The sequence below is a fragment of the Schistocerca americana genome, chromosome 1, assembly GCF_021461395.2.
Source record: "Schistocerca americana isolate TAMUIC-IGC-003095 chromosome 1, iqSchAmer2.1, whole genome shotgun sequence".
Taxonomy (NCBI): Eukaryota; Metazoa; Arthropoda; class Insecta; order Orthoptera; family Acrididae; genus Schistocerca; species Schistocerca americana.
The window spans coordinates 893115032-893132750 of NC_060119.1; the positions used below are offsets into that span (position 1 = coordinate 893115032).

A 17719-nucleotide genomic window follows, 5' to 3' on the forward strand; every position below is an offset into this window, starting at 1 on the left:
AATGTTAAATATGAGGATAAGGCAAATGAGAGCATTCACTTACCAATTAGTATGCTGAGAATACCAGGGAAAGTGGACAATGTGTTTGAACAGCTAACAAAATTAATTGTGTATTATTGGAACTGGAGAGTTATTCATGAGAAGCTGAGACTCTTAATGACTGTTCATTCACTTTAACCTGCCCGTTTCTCCCATATATCTTAGGCTACTGTCATTTTTTCTCATGAAAATTGATGTTAATCTGAGTTGTTTTGTGTTGATGATGTCTCTGGATGAATAATTCCTTTTTGGCAGTTGACAGGTTATTTTTCCAAATTTTTAGGTGTGCTAGTTCATTGATGAAAATAATCATATGTTGCTGTAAATCTTTGATGTTGAATACTTTTCTCATACAATATGTATTTTTAATATCCTTCATTATGACGTAATGGAAGAATAATGAAATCTAAATTGCATAGGGCATTGCACTGAACATCACATACATCTGTCATCATTCTGACATTGTTTTCGTATTTTATAACTTAAAAACATCTTAGGTGATTCCTAAGGAAATGCAATCTTTTGCTTTGCTTTCACAATCAGCAAGATGAAAGTCATCAACAGATATTTTATTATGTTAATATGTTCATGTTTCTGTTCAATTAACAAACGTGGTATGCAGATAATTTCATCTTGCAACATTTTTATCAGATTTCATACAAACATTTTTTCCCCTTTATATTCTTCCTCTCATGTTTCTCTCTCTGAGTTTAGTCTCAGATTTTTTTATCAGATCATTCTCCCATGACAAAAAGTAATATTTTTATTCAGATTTGAGTTTATTGCTGACCAGGGAGCTACATTTTTATAATAAATAAAATCAGACAGAGGAAACTCCAGTGAGGAACATCAACAATGTTGGAAAAGACAAGATTACTACTTACCGTAAAGAAGACTCATCAATTTGCAGACAGGCACAGTTAAAAGACACTCACATAGCTTTCGGCCACAGCCTTCATCAGTAAAAGAGGGACACACACACACACACACACACACACACACACACACACACACTACCACAAGCAAGCACAGCTCATGCACACATTACCGTTATCTCCAGCATCTCCGGCCGGAATGCAACATCACGTGGGATGCAAGCACCAATCTGGAGTGGCTGGAGAAGGGGAATGGGAAGGGATGTAGTGTATGTGTGGGTAGAGAGATGAACACTGTCTAGTGGATTGTGCAGGGACTAGACTGCCAACTGGTGCAGTGTCAGGAGGTTGTGGGGCAGGGAGATGGGGACAAAAAAGGAGGGGAGCAGGGAAAAACAGGTGGATGTGTTGGCAGAGAGCTGCAAATAAACAGGATGGGAGTTGAGAATGGGAAGGAGATGATAGGACAGAGTTGGTTGAAACAGTTGGGTGTGGGGACAGTATTGGCAGTATAGATTGAGATTGGTATAATTCTCCTTCCCCTTCCTGGCCCCTCCAGATTGCTGCTTGCATCCCACATGATGTTGCAGTTGTGTGTGTGAGGGTGCATGTTTGTTTGTGTGTGTGTGTGTGTGTGTGTGTGTGTGTGTGTGTGTGTGCGTGTGTGTCCCTCTTTTACTGACGAAGGCTGCGGCCAAAATATATATGTGAGTGTCTTTTAATTGTGCCTGTCTGCAACTTGATGTGTCTTCTTTACAGTAAGTAGCAATCTGTCTTTTCCTACATTGTTAAAATAAATAAGAGCTACATGCGTTAACCTCTTTCTAATACTGAAGAGTAAATGGATGCACAGGGTGTATGGGCTACATGTATACACAATCAAATCCATATAATGAAAGAACTTGACACTTAATGTTGTTGGGTAAATATGAAATTGACAGAGACACTCTCCAAGATGTAATCTGCACTGAGTTGCATGGTGCATGTGTGCCAGTTACAGGGCACACCTGTCTTCACATGTTGGTGAACTATGCAGTGCCACAGATGTCTCCTGACTTCATATTCCAGCAAGATGATGCCCCCCCACTATCAAGGAGATGTTTTCACATTTCTCCATGAGACATTCCATAAGTGTTTGATCGGAAGGGAAGGGCGGTTTCCATTACCTGGCCCCCTTGGACTCCCAATCTGACTCCATTGGGGGTTTATGACAGACATTGTTTACAGAGCAAGGGTTTGAGACATGTTATATTTGAGTCAAGAGATGTGCATCGCATTAGAGTCCATAACACCTGTCGTGCTTATGAACATGTGGCGAGAAGTGGAGCACCATTTCGATAACTGTAAAGCTACAAACAGTGCCCGCATTGAACTGTACCATCACACATAAAAATGTTTGAGCTCCTGTGTACAATGTTTGGTGAGCAAACCTATAAACCTTAATGGAAACTGAAATATAAACAAATGTTTTTGTATACGTGTAGCCCAGACACCCTGTATAATACTGGCACAACACTCAGTTAGTGTTGTGATTTGGAGAATGATGCAACATTTTTCATGTGTCTACTAAGATTGCATGCAAATAAATGATCTGATTTAAAAATTAATTTTGTGGATAGCACATTTAAAAAGAGTAATACCTAGTATAAGTAGGATAATACTGATACTTGAGAACATGAATTTCAGTGCCTACTCAAATACTTTGGCCCATCCCAGAACCTGTCCCCACACTTTTCTGTGATTGATTACTGGTATACTTTCGGCTGTCCAAATTAGTTGTCCTTTCTATTATTGTGCACAATGTTATGATGGCCAATCCAGTCATGCTATGATCTGTTTTGTTATGCATAGTTGCTGCCTGGACTCCAACCAGATTGGGATTGAAATGTTGTGCTGGTAATGGATTCAACAACTGGGCTGGACAATCAAAAGCACATCATCCCAGAACGAGACCTCAGAATCCATCTCCCTCCTCAACCAAATTACTACTCACACAAAATCCTTAAATTTAAACAAGACACTCTATTTTAGCTTGTTACTATGCTCCTAAGAGTATCTCAGCTCTCTTCCTGATCAACATGTCCTATCCACTGCTTGCATCAAGAAAACAATTTAATCATTTGTTTGCCATCCCCTCAGTTGTGCCACCATCAGACACTCTCCAGATGTCCTGGTGACTCCAAACCACTACATCATTCCCTAATACAGTTGATAACTACATTTTTTACCTAGGGTTCATACATTTCTTAAAAGTACAATATGTTTTATATTGTGCAATAAAAGTCCTTACAGGTGCTTGTTTTGTCCTCCATTTATTACATTGATTATAAGTCTTTATTTTTGTCTTGCCAGTTATATTCAAACTTAAAAATCGATTAACTTGTTGAATTAAAAAGGTGAAAAAAAGACTGCATGTATATGTCAAAGGTTATAGCAGTTATGAGGGTCCCTCAGCTGTGTGACATGTAGGGAGAGGGATAAGGCTATTCCTGCCTCAGGCATGTAGAATAGAGTGAGGGTACGATTACACACAGTACTAGCAACTAACATGGTTTGCTGCATGTTAACTCATTTCTGCAGTGCCTTTAGTGGGAGATACTATATGTTGGCAGCAATGGCAAGGGGCACAGAAACCTTAACTAAATAATACACATGTGAGTGATTTATTGGCCATCCCTACTTGTAAGACATTTTTGGTGAACACACTGCAGAACAGATATATTTTTAAAATTTTGATTAAAATACCTGGAAAGTGTGTGTTTAGCCAACTGTGGCCATGACAAGGTGAATATAAAGAATGGCAAGTGCCATTGAAAGACATTCAAAAAGGAAAGTGTAAGCTGTGCTTAAAGGACATTGATATGATGTTGGAAGAACCAGCAGTAAAAGCCCATGTGAAAGGTATGTGTTTGATGATGTTAAATGTAACTTGATTAGAATGACTTGACTTGCAACAGTAAAAGATTAGTGTGCAATCATGATAGCTCGAAACTGTGAAAATTTACCGGAAAGATGGGGTATTTGACAATCAAAAGAGTAACAATAAATGTAATAGAGGTAAAGGTAAATTACTTGGGTGCTGCAGTTAACTGCATGCTACGCCCACAAACTGTATCGCAAAACTTATAATTCCCGAGCACTTTCATTACACAAAGATGTAGAATTCTCATAGCAAGATGATTTTGGCTTAAAAATGTGAATTATGGACTAAATCATTCAAATTCAGTACGGTGTACGCTGGATTGTTTCTCGGCAGCTATCGAGACCCAATGAGGATGGAGCTGGGTCACGTGATGGGAGAGCTTCACTGCTGGCAAGTCAAACCTGGAACTGGAATGCTAGAGGACGCAAACATTTAAAAGCATTATGAGGCCCATCTAGCAGACTGTACAGGAAATATGATACATGATGCAAATTTATTTTATTCTTGACCTCACTACAGCAATGAGTGCAACTATTGTCAGTAAAGAAAAGATGTTTAAAAGTCCTTAATTTTCATTTTGTAAATTCTATACGAACCCTGTTACCCATTAGTGTTTGTCCTCCGGAGTGGAGATACACAAACAAATTTGCGACACAGCAGTAGGCACATATTTGCAGTCCTCTAATGCCAGCTTTGTTATGACCACCTACAGGAAACCTTCCTAAGCACCCAAGGTCCAAAATTCCTTGTCTAGTTAAGCCAATTGATGATTTAAGCCCAGGACTAAGGCCCTAAAAAGTAAAAAGTCACTCCTCCTTAACATCAACATCTCTCCCATTCACTTCATCTAGTCCTCCTCAGGCAGCATGCTACCTCCTGAGACATTGACCTCTATGTATCTGTAGGCTCCATAAAAACTTTTGTTTCTATCAAGCACATCTGCAGTGATGGGCACTAAGGCCTTTACAGACAAGCCTCCGAACCTAGTCCAAAAGCAGATTTCTCATGCCTTGCCCTTATACACTGCCAATCCGTTCACTTCCATGAACCAGCTGCAAAAGTGCACATCGTTCACTACTCGTGTAGCTGGGAATAACACAACCTTTTATTCTACAATTTTCATGTCATTCAGCTGCAAACCGGAACATTCAATACGCTGGGAACACTTCAAGTGTTCAGTCTTGTTTATATGTCTATCAACCACTAAATGCCTCGAGGATATGGTGAGTCATTATCTGTCTCCTTCCGCGATTTATTTTCCATCAAGAGGTATCTGTCATTGTTAGTGTCTGGTATAGAATAGTTGTGTAGTGCAGTTGACTGTCGTTAGAGCCGCTCCAATAAATGCCATTTTGTTATATCTTGATATGGTATATAACAGTAATGTGCCATGCAGTCAGGAGTATCCACTTTACTAGCAAATATAGTTTCCTATTGAGTGAAACTGACTCAATATGGTTTTTTATGGTGGCATTCATGTTGGGATGTAGCAATCACCACACTACTAGCAGTATACAAATTTTCTTTCTTGATTCTGAAGTATTTTTATTAACATATGTGAACAGTTCACTATAGTTCACATTGACATGCTATTCATAGCCAAGCATTTTATTTGTGATGATGGTGAGTACGGCACTGAGAGTGGACACATGTTAATAAAACTACTTTGAGATTGGGCTAGAAAGTTTTTATATTACTGACATATAGATATCATTTTCTGTACTAAAATAAATATTTCATATTCATTTATGTCTTTTGTTGGAAATGCTACCATCTGAGAACACAGATTTATTGGTGTAGTGTTATATTTTGTGTAATAAAATTCTTCTGTCTGATGTGTTATTTGCACCTTGAGATTCTTTTATGAGATTCTTATTATACATCCTTTTTCTTGCTTTTGTGTTTTGATTTTGTGTAATATTTTAGAGATATGTGTTCATTTCTTGTAAATGTTACAGATGATACAAGATGGCAGACAGTGATACGCACAAAAAATGGGGAACTTCAAGAATTTACCATATCTTACCAAAACTTATTACCATCAACATCATATAAGTTCAGACTGATTGCTTATAACAAGTATGGAATTAGTTATCCAGCTTATTCTAATGATGTGGTATGTAAAGAAAGAACGAGTTAAATGAAATATGGTATTTTCATGTACTTTATTTTTTAACTGCTGCTTTTGTTGAAATAATGTGGAATAATGATAGTCTCATATGCCGAAAATGAACTTAAATGATTTTCCTTTTCAAACAATGTTCCAGGTTTTAACTCCATCAAAGCTTTATGTAGAATATGGATACCTGCAACAGAAGCCCTTTTATCGACAAACGTGGTTCATGGTGGCTCTTGCTGCTGTCTCAATTATCATTATTATAACTATTATAGCAGTACTTTGTGTTAAGAGCAAGAGCTACAAATATAAACGTAAGTGCAAATGATATCACAGTGACATCAAAGAAGTTTGAAAGACACGGCAAAGTTTTTATAATTACATTACTTCAACACAGTGACAATGACAGCACAGTGATAGTTTCTTATTTACATTAATGGTGGTTATTATATAATGGGTATCCACTGATCCAGTTACCAATGTATCTTATGTATTGTAATTATTTCCTTATCAAATGTTGACCCTTTCAGATTTGATTACAAGTCAAAAGTCTTCAAAATACTTAATTTGCAATTTTTATTGCTCTGAGAATTCTCTCTTGTTTCTCCATTTTGATGTTAGTAATAACTAAAGCAATGTTATTCATTGTGACTTTCATTCAGTGGTGCCTTCGTTGTAAGTAAATCTAGTAAAGTGATTCAGCAAAATTTTCTTCTCATTTAAAAGTATTTTATTTTTAGGTGTAATAAATATGTTGCACTTCTATCAGTGGATGCCGACTTGTTATATAATTCTTTATATTGGATATTTTTCTTGTAGTTATGTACACTGCATTGATGTATACAGAATGTGTATGCCTCGGGACAACCGGGAATTTTTTGAGACATGAGAAATCCAGGATTTTTTTTTAGAGTTCCAAGATCACAACTATTTACATTTCTAACAAGTCACTGAAAAATGTAGTGAGTGGTGATTTGGGAAGCTGTACTTTCAAAGTAAATTTCCTTTTATGCAAGATGAATTATGTTACATGTGAGAAAGTGCAATGAATTTCTTAAACCACAGAGCATTAGATTCTCATTTGAAACTTAACAGCGAGGATTAGCCACTTAGAAAAGTTTCAGGCCTAGAAGACCAGCCATTTATGCCATTATTTGAAATTTTTCTGCCATGCTAAAAAAGATCAAGCTTCAAGGTTACTTTTTCATTTTTATTTTAGTTCTTTCATAGGTAATAGATTATACAGTAATGATGGAAAAAGTATAATTACTCTTTAAAAAAAAATGCAACATGAGTTCTTGAGCAATTTAACTCATAACTGGCTTTTCTGTGGGAAAGTCAAAGTACTTGACAAAACATATATTCAGTTCAGTGAAATATATGATCACACTAGTCAGAAATATTCAATTGTGCTCTTAGGATCCTGCGCAAGCCCACCCTCAGGGGGCAGGGGGTTGTACAGCAAAAAAATTTTGATGACCAGTATTAAATTTGAAAGTGCAGCTTTTCTTGTAGCTACACTGTAGGCATATTAATTTAAACCATTAACTTTTCCTGTTTGTGTTGGCTGACTACAAAATGTGTCCTATGCTCTGAATACCTGTTATCATTGACTGGCAAGATCACATGACATTACCTATGATTGGCTGCCAAAAGCAATCCCAATTTCAGTACTTTGGAAGCTATTGTACTGGATTTGTGGAATTTGTGTTTGTACTTCCGTAACACAAAACTGTGAAGTGTAAACATTGCTGCACATCAAAGATCCTTCTAAAAAGCATTGTTTTTTGCACTGGGTTTTGTTTCCTAAAGTCCTGGGAAGTTTTATGCCAGTGCATGAAACCTTCATCATTCAAAGGACTGATAAATTTTACAGCTCCGAGGGAAACGTATATTGTCCTTTAACATGGCAAAAATTTACTTCCACCAGGGGCACAGTGTTTCTTCACCTTGAAAAAAGAGTATTTTCACCCGAGAAAAAGTGTATTTTTAGCCAGAACATCTGGGAATATTTTTTCTTGTCCATGTGTACACCCTGTAATAAATTGTCTATGAAACTCTCCCTTTATCTGTAGCTCTTTGAGACTGTAATTTGCTGACATGGAGCTCTTATTTACAAAAATTCTTATTCTGCACTATACAAATATGATGCAGTTACTTGAATTTTCTTTAAACAATTTTATTTAACTTACGGTATTTTGGCATTTTTAAATGTAGCTTGTATCATGCTTATTTCCACTAATATAATTTGTTAAACTGTTGTTTTGCTTTGGTCATTTTTGTTGAACATCATTTTATGCGTGTGAAGATCATGCAGGTGGTTCCTGTTGTAGTTTTTTGGGAAGTGGCAGAATCCTTTTAAATGGTCGGATGATCTGGAACGCTGACCAGAGAGAGATAACATAAAATCACTATGTAAATGTGCAAAAAGCTATTTATTTCAGAAAACTTTATCTTTTGTATTTTCATTTAATTTCATTGAAAATTAATGTCTTTCAGAAGAGGCACAGAAAACACTGGAAGAGTCAATGGCAATGGATATAGAGGATCGCCATGAACTTGCTATGGAAATATACAGTTCCCGTAGAAGTGGAGGAACTAGCATGGCTGTGGGAAGCTGTGGGACATTATCCAAAAGAAATACCCTTGGAAGGAAATCAGTTCACCAGCCACCTGGACCACCTATGTTGGGTAAATCACCACCGAGGCCCTTGCCATCATCAGTTACGTACCACAGTGATGAAGAGAGTCTTAAAGGTTATGATGAAAATCCTGATGACAGCAGTGTCACTGAGAAACCATCAGAAATAAGCTCCACAGATTCACAGGTATCCCATTGCTTCTATCAATTTGTTTGTTATTTATTTGTTAATGTAGTATAGGAGTGAAAATTGTAAAATTATAAGGAGACAGAATGGCTGACTTCTACTTACCTGCAAGTGGAAAAATTCCAAGTTCTGCTCACAAACCCCTTTAAAATTAAAAGAAAACTATACTTAGATTTTGGAAATGTTAGTTTTTTCCTTACTGAGGTGCTAGATTGAGAGGGAGTCACCTGCCATGAAGTGTAAGGATAGAAAAATTTGGAGCAAAAGGCATACAAGTAGGAAGGATGTCAAGTGTAGTACACTGATAAGCACTGTGCCACCTCAGTTCTGAGGTTACAGGGCAGAGTGAGAAGTAAATGTGGATTAGAAGGATAAAAATGAGAAGTAGAGTGAATAGGACAGCTAAGAACTAGGTAAGTGGAAAAGGAGATCAGGGATAACCAAAAAGAGGTGCAGGATTGGGGAAAATGAATACTAAAACAAATAATTGAGTTAGTAATGAAATGCTTCTGGTGTGTGTGTGTGTGTGTGTGTGTGTGTGTGTGTGTGTGTGTTCAAAGGATAACTCAGGAGAGTGGTAAGTTTTCTTTCTTTTGTGTGTACGTATATCAACACCTCAAACTTCCACTTTTCGACATTTGTATAATGATTTTCGTGACTTTTGGCAACATGAATGGCTGGTGTTATGAAAAATGCATCCTCAAAACCTCAGCTAAAGATCTGAGACTAAAGTTAACAGAAAATACATCAACAAGTGGCCATGAAAGACTCAATTTTGTATCATTTGTCTTATTTCCAGTAGTCTGTTAGCATTTCCTCTCACACTCTCTCTCTCTCTCTCTCTCTCTCTCTCTCTCTCTCTCTCTCACTCTCTTTCACACTCGCGCGCGCACACACACACACACACATTTTTATTTTTCCCCATCTCCATACCCTAGTTCTTAATTTCACTATTCGTCCTACTTGAGATTTCGTTTCACATTAATCCATTTTTACTTTCACTCTGTCCTCCTATCATACCTGGACTGAAGCCAACACAGCGCTTACCAGTTTATTACCTTTGACCTATACTTTCTCTTATACCTCTCCCTTCATATAATCTCTCCCTCACTCTTACAACAGGTAGGTCTCTTTCAACTTCAGGCCTGAGTGACATGTTCTCTTATCCAGCCTTCACCCACATCTGTCTTTTCTACCTGTGGAAGCAACAAACAGTTCCAAAAACTAGGTATGGGTTTTTTCTTTCTTTAAATGTGTCTATAAACAGTTTTTGAAATATCACCTCCTGAACGTAGATAACTGAGCTACTCTCTCCTCATAATTTTATGGAAAATATAATAACGCAGTAACAAAGTATGAAATTTATGAATACAATTTTTTTATTATGTTAGGAAGAACTCTGCTAACAGCTGATAAGATTGTTGTTTATTAAAACACAGACGGTTGTGTGGCTTAAAACCGCATCATCAGATGCAACAGCATTAAAAGATCATAGGCTTACCCTGTGCTCCTAGACAAAATTTGCTATTCGCAGAATGTCTTCAGTACTATGACGAGTTAAAGGTAAAGAAGATGTGCTCCATTCTTTAAAATTTGCCTGCGTCGTGATGGCAGGGTAGATTGGTGCAGGGCAAAGCAAAAGCGGCTTTAAGCTGCGAAACCAGTAGTGTTTTAATAAACAACAATTTTACCAGCTGTTAGTAGAGTTCTTTCTAACATCGTGCCTTTCAACAGCTGTGGTTGCCCAAAATATAAATAGGTTGTAGCAATTCTGTAAGCATTAAAATCATATTAATGAATTGTATTTGTAGGAATATTTTAATTGTGGATGGCTACAATCAAATATTAGCTGTAGCACAAACATAATGTTATGTGTTTCATTCACAATTTTAGGGAATCAGGAATGCCAAGCACCAACCTGTAACTGATTGATGCATGGCAGAAAGAAACACAAACAGCACACATTGTGTTTCTATGCCCCAAAAATCAGTCAGCTGCAGGTGAGGGGTTGCCTTTCCTCACTTAGTTTATTGTTTATATCCAGAAACTTCCTTTATTGTAATCTTTAAAACAGATTTTTTCCTCAAGTAATGTGTTAATGACAGACCGTGGATCATTTGCTCAATATGTTCACAGCTTTTGTCTTGTATGTAGTAACATCTTTTATAACTTCCTTCCATTTTGCAGGGATCGGAGAGTGAAAATGAGAGTGAGCGATCAGATCCTCATTCATTTGTAAATCACTATGCAAATGTCAATGACTCTCTAAGCCAGTCATGGAAGCGCCAGAAACCTGTTCGGAATTATTCCAGTTATACAGATTCAGAACCGGAAGGAAGTGCTGTGATGAGCCTAAATGGTGGACAAATAATCATGAATAATATGGCAAGATCCCGAGCGCCCCTTCCAGGGTTCTCTTCTTTCGTATGACTAAGTGCCTTTATTGTCTTCTGAAACTGAAGTAGGAAGGAATTAACAGTTGTACTGCGATGCAGTGTATAGTAGCAGTCTAAGTCAGTGCTTGGCAAACAGACTGCAAATTTTAATTTGTACAGGCTGTAAGATATCTGTCGTGACATACAAACTGTACATATGTATAGAAACTTGTCTGTTTCTTCTCATACAGAAATCAATGGCATTATAAGTTTACAGGTGTTTGCCTAGCCATTTACATGTGCCACGAAACTGAAACCAAAGGATTTTTGTGTTCATCATTCACAAAACAACCACAGAATTGTGTGGTATCTTTTTGTATTTAATATCAAGAGTGCTCCCTCATTCCTTTATAAATCACTAGGTGAATATGATGTGTTGAATGATTGAGCCTTTTCATTTATTTATTAACATTTGCATCAGTAGGTGAAAAGATTAAAACATCATTGTTAATTTTATTGAGTTCTGTTGCATAGCCTAAGTACTGCCTTTCATGTACATGCTCAGGCCACTATTTTAACAGATCTTTGCAACTATTTTTCACTCTGTATTTAAAGTGAAGTGTTGACTTACGATTGTGTTGTGCTTGAGTGAGTTAAGAAGCAACAAATGTGATGTCTGGTTTGTGAATATTTATTTCAAATTGAAATGTGTGCCAGAATGAGTGTTGTACAGTCGATAGTAGCAGTGTTGACAATGCTGTCAAGAATAATTTTATATGAATCTTATTCTTGAACAGTGTTTAGCTCCAAGAAAGCCATTTATAAGAATAACGTGAATGTTTGCTGTTAAAAACAAAATGTTTTGTGAAAAAGAAGTGTGTTTCCTAGAGATCCACATTGGGACCAATTTAAGAACAAGATAAACAGAGAATAACGGTTTACTAAGACATTTTTGTCCCAGTGACAGTGCATTTGATTTATGATAAAGAACTAGTGCTAAGCAGATCTGTGATATCATTTTACAAATTTTTATTATTGTAATTATTATTATTGTTACTGTACATTTCCTGCACAAAACTGAGTGATTATACTGAACCTTTTAAATAATTTGCTGTTATATTACTAACTGTGCACAAAAGAATGTAAAAATTGGAATAGCACTGTATTTCCAAGAATGTTATTTGCTCAGAACTGGATGTGTGTAAATTCTGTAAAGTTTTATGATAGTTCTTGACACTGAATTTTTTCATTGTTAGTACATCTTAGAGCAAAACAAGTAAAAAAGTGGACAAGTTTAAGTGTTTCTGCCAGTTACAGGCAGACCTATTGTGTACTGCTGAGAGATAAGACTTAACCTTTTTCATTCAGATTATATAATTTTGTAAAACCAATGAATCTGTCACATCTGTATAGTGTCATTACTATAGCATCAGCCTTTTACGTTGAACTTCGATTAATTTAATAACAAATTTGAAGAGTGACCAAAGAATTATTAGAACTGGCCCACGAAGAACTGAATGGAGTAGTATCATGTTCTTTGCCATCATGACTGAAGATAATATGAGCTGTTAAACTATCAGAAATAAAATTTGAAGAACTTTAGTTTTTGATGCCAGTTCATAGAAAACCGCGTACCACCCACTTCCTCTCTCCTGTTAACTGCTATACCATTAGAACTTATGATAGTGACATTTGGATTACACAGAGAGAATGGTCTGACAAAACATAAATATTAGTAACACTGCATAATGTTAAAGTCCACATTTTCATCGGAGACAATTTCTACCAGAAAGAAGACAAATGGTGAGTGTTTCCACCACTTTGTGCTCAAAATGTGCTAGTGTTGTATTTATGAAACAAATGCTATCTGCTTTCTTAAGATTACTGTACTGCAACGTATTTTGTCATGTGCATAAGCACTACCATATTTACTCGAATCTAAGCCGCACTTTTTTTCCGGTTTTTGTAATCCAAAAAACTGCCTGTGGCTTAGAATCGAGTGCAAAGCAAGCGGAAGTTCTAAAAAGTGTTGGTGGGTGCCGCCACAACTAACTTCTGCCGTCGAATATATGTAGCGCTACACAGGCATGCTTTGTAGGCACAAAGATAAATACTGGCACCAAATCCTCTGCGTCAGTAAATAAATTAAGAAAAAGGTGGAAGATGAGCTTTTTTCTCCGGCCCGAGTTTCGACCACTGCATTTTCATACATTATGCAACGAAGTAAATACAAATTCCGTATTGTTCATTTTCAAATGTAGCAGCATTTCAATGTACTACAAAAATCCGACGGCGACTGGCAAGACTGTTTGGGATGTTTGTCAATATGGCCAACTCTACGTTCTGAATTTTTTCCTACCTGTGAGAAGAGATGGTTGCTAATAGGAACTTTTATGAATTGTGAATCACATGTAGTATTCTCTTCACCATAAGAATAATACAAATATAAACATTTTGCCATGTATTGTTTCGTGTTTGCTGCTATCTCATTTAAATCCTGTCTGCCTAATAAACTACGAAACTAGAGTGAGACAACAGCAAACGCGGAAGAATATACATATCATGTCATGTTTATATTCGTATTATTCTTATGCCTAATAGTGATACAGTCAGAAATGAAGCACAGCAATTGACTAGATTTTTAAAACTAAGATGACTCTAATTTCTGTGTAGAATGTAATGTACTAAAGAGTCCCAAGCTCCACACAGCTACATGACACACAGGGAAGTACTTTTAGGTTGCAAAGATTTTCAGCCGGAGATAAATTTTCGCTAAACTCTCATTCAGAACATCTTCTATCATATGCAGTCTATTATTTGGTTCTTGTTGATTATTAGCAAAGAAAGCAGCAGTGTAAGTAACAACAAATAGCAGTCTCTTGCCATTGTTTTGCTAATGAGACAATTCCTCTCTTTTATTTATTTATTTATTTTTTTTTAATTGTAAGCGGCGGTAGCGCACACAAAAGCAAGCCATGCCGTGAGCGGCGACAGGCCGTAAACACGCACTATCAGAATGCGACAAACAATGCATGACACAGTACAGTAATGCATTTTCAGCTTAGAGTGACATAAACACCTACAACAAAGAAAACGGCGCTTACCAGATCAAAGAAAAATAAGCAGTCAATTCGAACCAGATGAAGCACGTGAAAAAGGAAGGGTACTCGTATGAATACGGACGGAGTGGCCTGACGCATAGCAATGGCTACCTGGTAAAGCTTAACTGCTAAGCTTACGACTCGAACCAAACTACTGTAGCTGTATCGTCATTCATTCGACCTAAATTGTGTCTCATATTACAATGGACCAATTTTTTTCGATTTGGAGATGCGGCCTAAAACTTTTCTTTCCCCTTGAATTTCGAGTCTCAAATTTCAGGTGCGGCTTAGATTCGGGAAATTTTTTTTTCCTTCATTTCGAGTCTCATTTTTCAGGTGCAGCATAGATTCGAGTGCAGATTAGATTCGAGTAAATACAGTATATCCTGTTGTTCTCTTGTAACTCTACTGTGAGCTGTTCTCTTGTAACTCTGCTGTGAGCCGTAGACAAAGGGGCAAAGTCTACATGAAAATTATTTTTGTGCTTTTTATTCTGATTGTGCAAATCACAGTTAAGCTGAAATAGATTTCTTACCATTATAAAAAAACTATTAAACATTAAATATGCTGGGAGGGAAAAAAACATCAGTAGGTTTACAGAATGAGATTTTCACTCTGCAGCAGAGTGTGTGCTGATATGAAACTTCCTGGCAGATTAAAACTGTGTGCCCGACCGAGACTCGAACTCGGGACCTTTGCCTTTCGCGGGCAAGTGCTCTACCATCTGAGCTACCGAAGCACGACTCACGCCCGGTATTCACAGCTTTACTTCTGCCAGTATCTCGTCTCCTACCTTCCAAACTTTACAGAAGCTCTCCTGCGAACCTATCAGGACTAGCACTCCTGAAAGTGTCAAGTCTCGGTCGGGCACACAGTTTTAATCTGCCAGGAAGTTTCATATCAGCGCACACTCCGCTGCAGAGTGAAAATCTCATTCTGGAAACATCCCCCAGGCTGTGGCTAAGCCATGTCTCCGCTATATCCTTTCTTTCAGGAGTGCTAGTCCTGCAAGGTTCGCAGGAGAGCTTCTGTAAAGTTTGGAAGGTAGGAGACGAGATACTGGCAGAAGTAAAGCTGTGAATACCGGGCGTGAGTCGTGCTTCGGTAGCTCAGATGGTAGAGCACTTGCCCGCGAAAGGCAAAGGTCCCGAGTTCGAGTCTCGGTCGGGCACACAGTTTTAATCTGCCAGGAAGTTTCATATCAGCGCACACTCCGCTGCAGAGTGAAAATCTCATTCTGGAAACATCCCCCAGGCTGTGGCTAAGCCATGTCTCCGCTATATCCTTTCTTTCAGGAGTGCTAGTCCTGCAAGCTTCGCAGGAGAGCTTCTGTAAAGTTTGGAAGATAGGAGACGAGATACTGGCAGAAGTAAAGCTGTGAATACCGGGCGTGAGTTGTGCTTCGGTAGCTCAGATGGTAGAGCACTTGCCCGCGAAAGGCAAAGGTCCCGAGTTCGAGTCTCGGTCGGGTACACAGTTTTAATCTGCCAGGAAGTTTCATCTGTAGTTTTACTTTAGGTGCACTGCCTCAGAAGGTAATTCAATAAATCAATAGGGAGTAATTAAACAGACAAATAGTTTTACAGCAAAAATCATTAATTAAATCACTACATTTTCCATTTATTTTTCTACATGTAATTCCCAACACCTTCTCTGATGTTGCCTCACCTTTTTATGACTCTTATCTCCTTGGTGAAGAATTCTGTGCTTTTATCTTGAAGTTAGTTTTGTACTTTCATTCTTTACCTCTTGACTGCCATTGAGCTTTGTCATGTAAAGATTCTTTGATCAGACCAGGCGATAAAAATCTGAAGGGGCAAACTCAAGGTTGTAAGGAGGATACGGTAGGATCCCCCAACCCATTTTGCCAATAGTTTCCAGTGTCAGTTGTGCCATAGAGCTCAAGTGTTGTCTCAAAGAAGCAGCACACCTTTTCTCCTCCAAAAATCACAGAAAATTGGCCCATGAACACTCCAGTATTTGATTAACATGATTTTATCAGCCTGCAGTTGCATTTTGAATTTTTGTGGACAGGTGATTCAGTATGTTCCTACCATATGCTTTCACACTTGGAGTCCAGCTCAAAATGATGATCCAGATTTCATAACAGATTAAAATAGTGTGCAAAAATGCATCACTTCTCTAATGAAATGATTTTTGAGCTTGATACTAATGCAAAGCCTCTGTTCTTTGTGATGAACTGTAAGCTGTCTGATAACTCACCTGGACACGTAACAGTAGTTCAATTTGTTTTGAGTGAGGGAGTGAGTCATGCTAAAACTTACATGCCTTACTTCTGCAATTTGTTCAGCTGTAAGTTGTCAGACTTCTTGGAGAAGTTAATCAATACAAGCTTGCAGTCCCAAGCTCCACACAGCTACATGACACACAGGGAAGTACTTTTAAGTTACAATTTTGTGGCCACTTTAAACATTTTCCAACCTCATATTGAAAGCTCAAATGTTACAAAATTGTAACCACTTTTAACATTTTCCAACCTCACGTTGAAAGCTCAAATCTTTATACAACTACTGGCTCATTGTTTATCTGAGAGTATATTTCTGACAACTGTACACTGTTCTTCAAAAGTGCTTTCTTTGAGTGAACATATTATCACAGCAAAGACATTAGATGTTGTGAATACATGATTATTAAACAGACAAACACATGTAGGAAATCAGTGCATAATGCATAGAATTCAAACTTTTGTAAGCGCAACCTTGCAAAACATGTTAGTCATTTGTTCAAACAACCCTTCTCTGTAAATTAGCCAAAAATGAAAGGTATGTCTGAGAACAGAACATGCTGAACTGAACTACTTCATTGGTTTATCTATGTGTTAACTCCATTTCAATTTATTTAATAATTGATCCTCACGGAACTTACACTCATGCTTTCATTTAACTATGACCATTAATGTCTACTTATGACACTAGAAGATTGTTTGTGCTTGTTTTAAAGTGTATAACAAATTCCTCAAAAAACATTTTGCACCAGCTGCATGTCTACTAACATGTGTGGACTTAAGTTCATTTGTGTGTGTGTGTGTGTGTGGTGGAGGGATGAAGTAATAAGCATTATGAAGCTAATAAAATAACTTTACTGTGAAATAAACATAAAACAGTTATCAAATAAAGGCAGTCTGTTCAAAGTGCACATCTTTGAAATAAAAACCCACTGCTGGGTAATATTCAGTACTACTCAACCATGTTATTATTGCACATGGAAGTGAGGGTGATTTGGTCAGCTTATTGAGTTAACGAATAATCGCGGCTGATGGTGTATGGACACCTGACCAGCAACATAGACACTGTAATGTGTTTGCCTTAGTCACCACTGTACTTGTTTACTGCAACATCACCGACCGGAGTGGCCGAGCGGTTCTAGGCGCTTCAGTCCAGAACCACGTGACCGCTACAGTCGCAGGTTCAAATCCTGCCTCGGGCATGGATGTGTGTGTGA

At 37.6% G+C, this 17719-nt stretch overlaps 1 protein-coding gene across 1 annotated transcript in view; it reads left to right on the forward strand.

The window, feature by feature from the left end:
* LOC124614550 (protein sidekick) overlaps positions 1-12292 on the forward strand; it is a 629897-nt gene extending 617605 nt beyond the window's left edge. Inside the window, exons 32-35 of the mRNA XM_047142952.1 lie at positions 5796-5953; positions 6105-6267; positions 8453-8781; positions 10969-12292. Of these exons, the coding sequence (XP_046998908.1) occupies positions 5796-5953; positions 6105-6267; positions 8453-8781; positions 10969-11211 (893 nt within the window). The 3' untranslated portion in view covers positions 11212-12292. The remainder of the gene's footprint in view (positions 1-5795; positions 5954-6104; positions 6268-8452; positions 8782-10968) is intronic.
* Positions 12293-17719: the final 5427 nt, after the last annotated feature.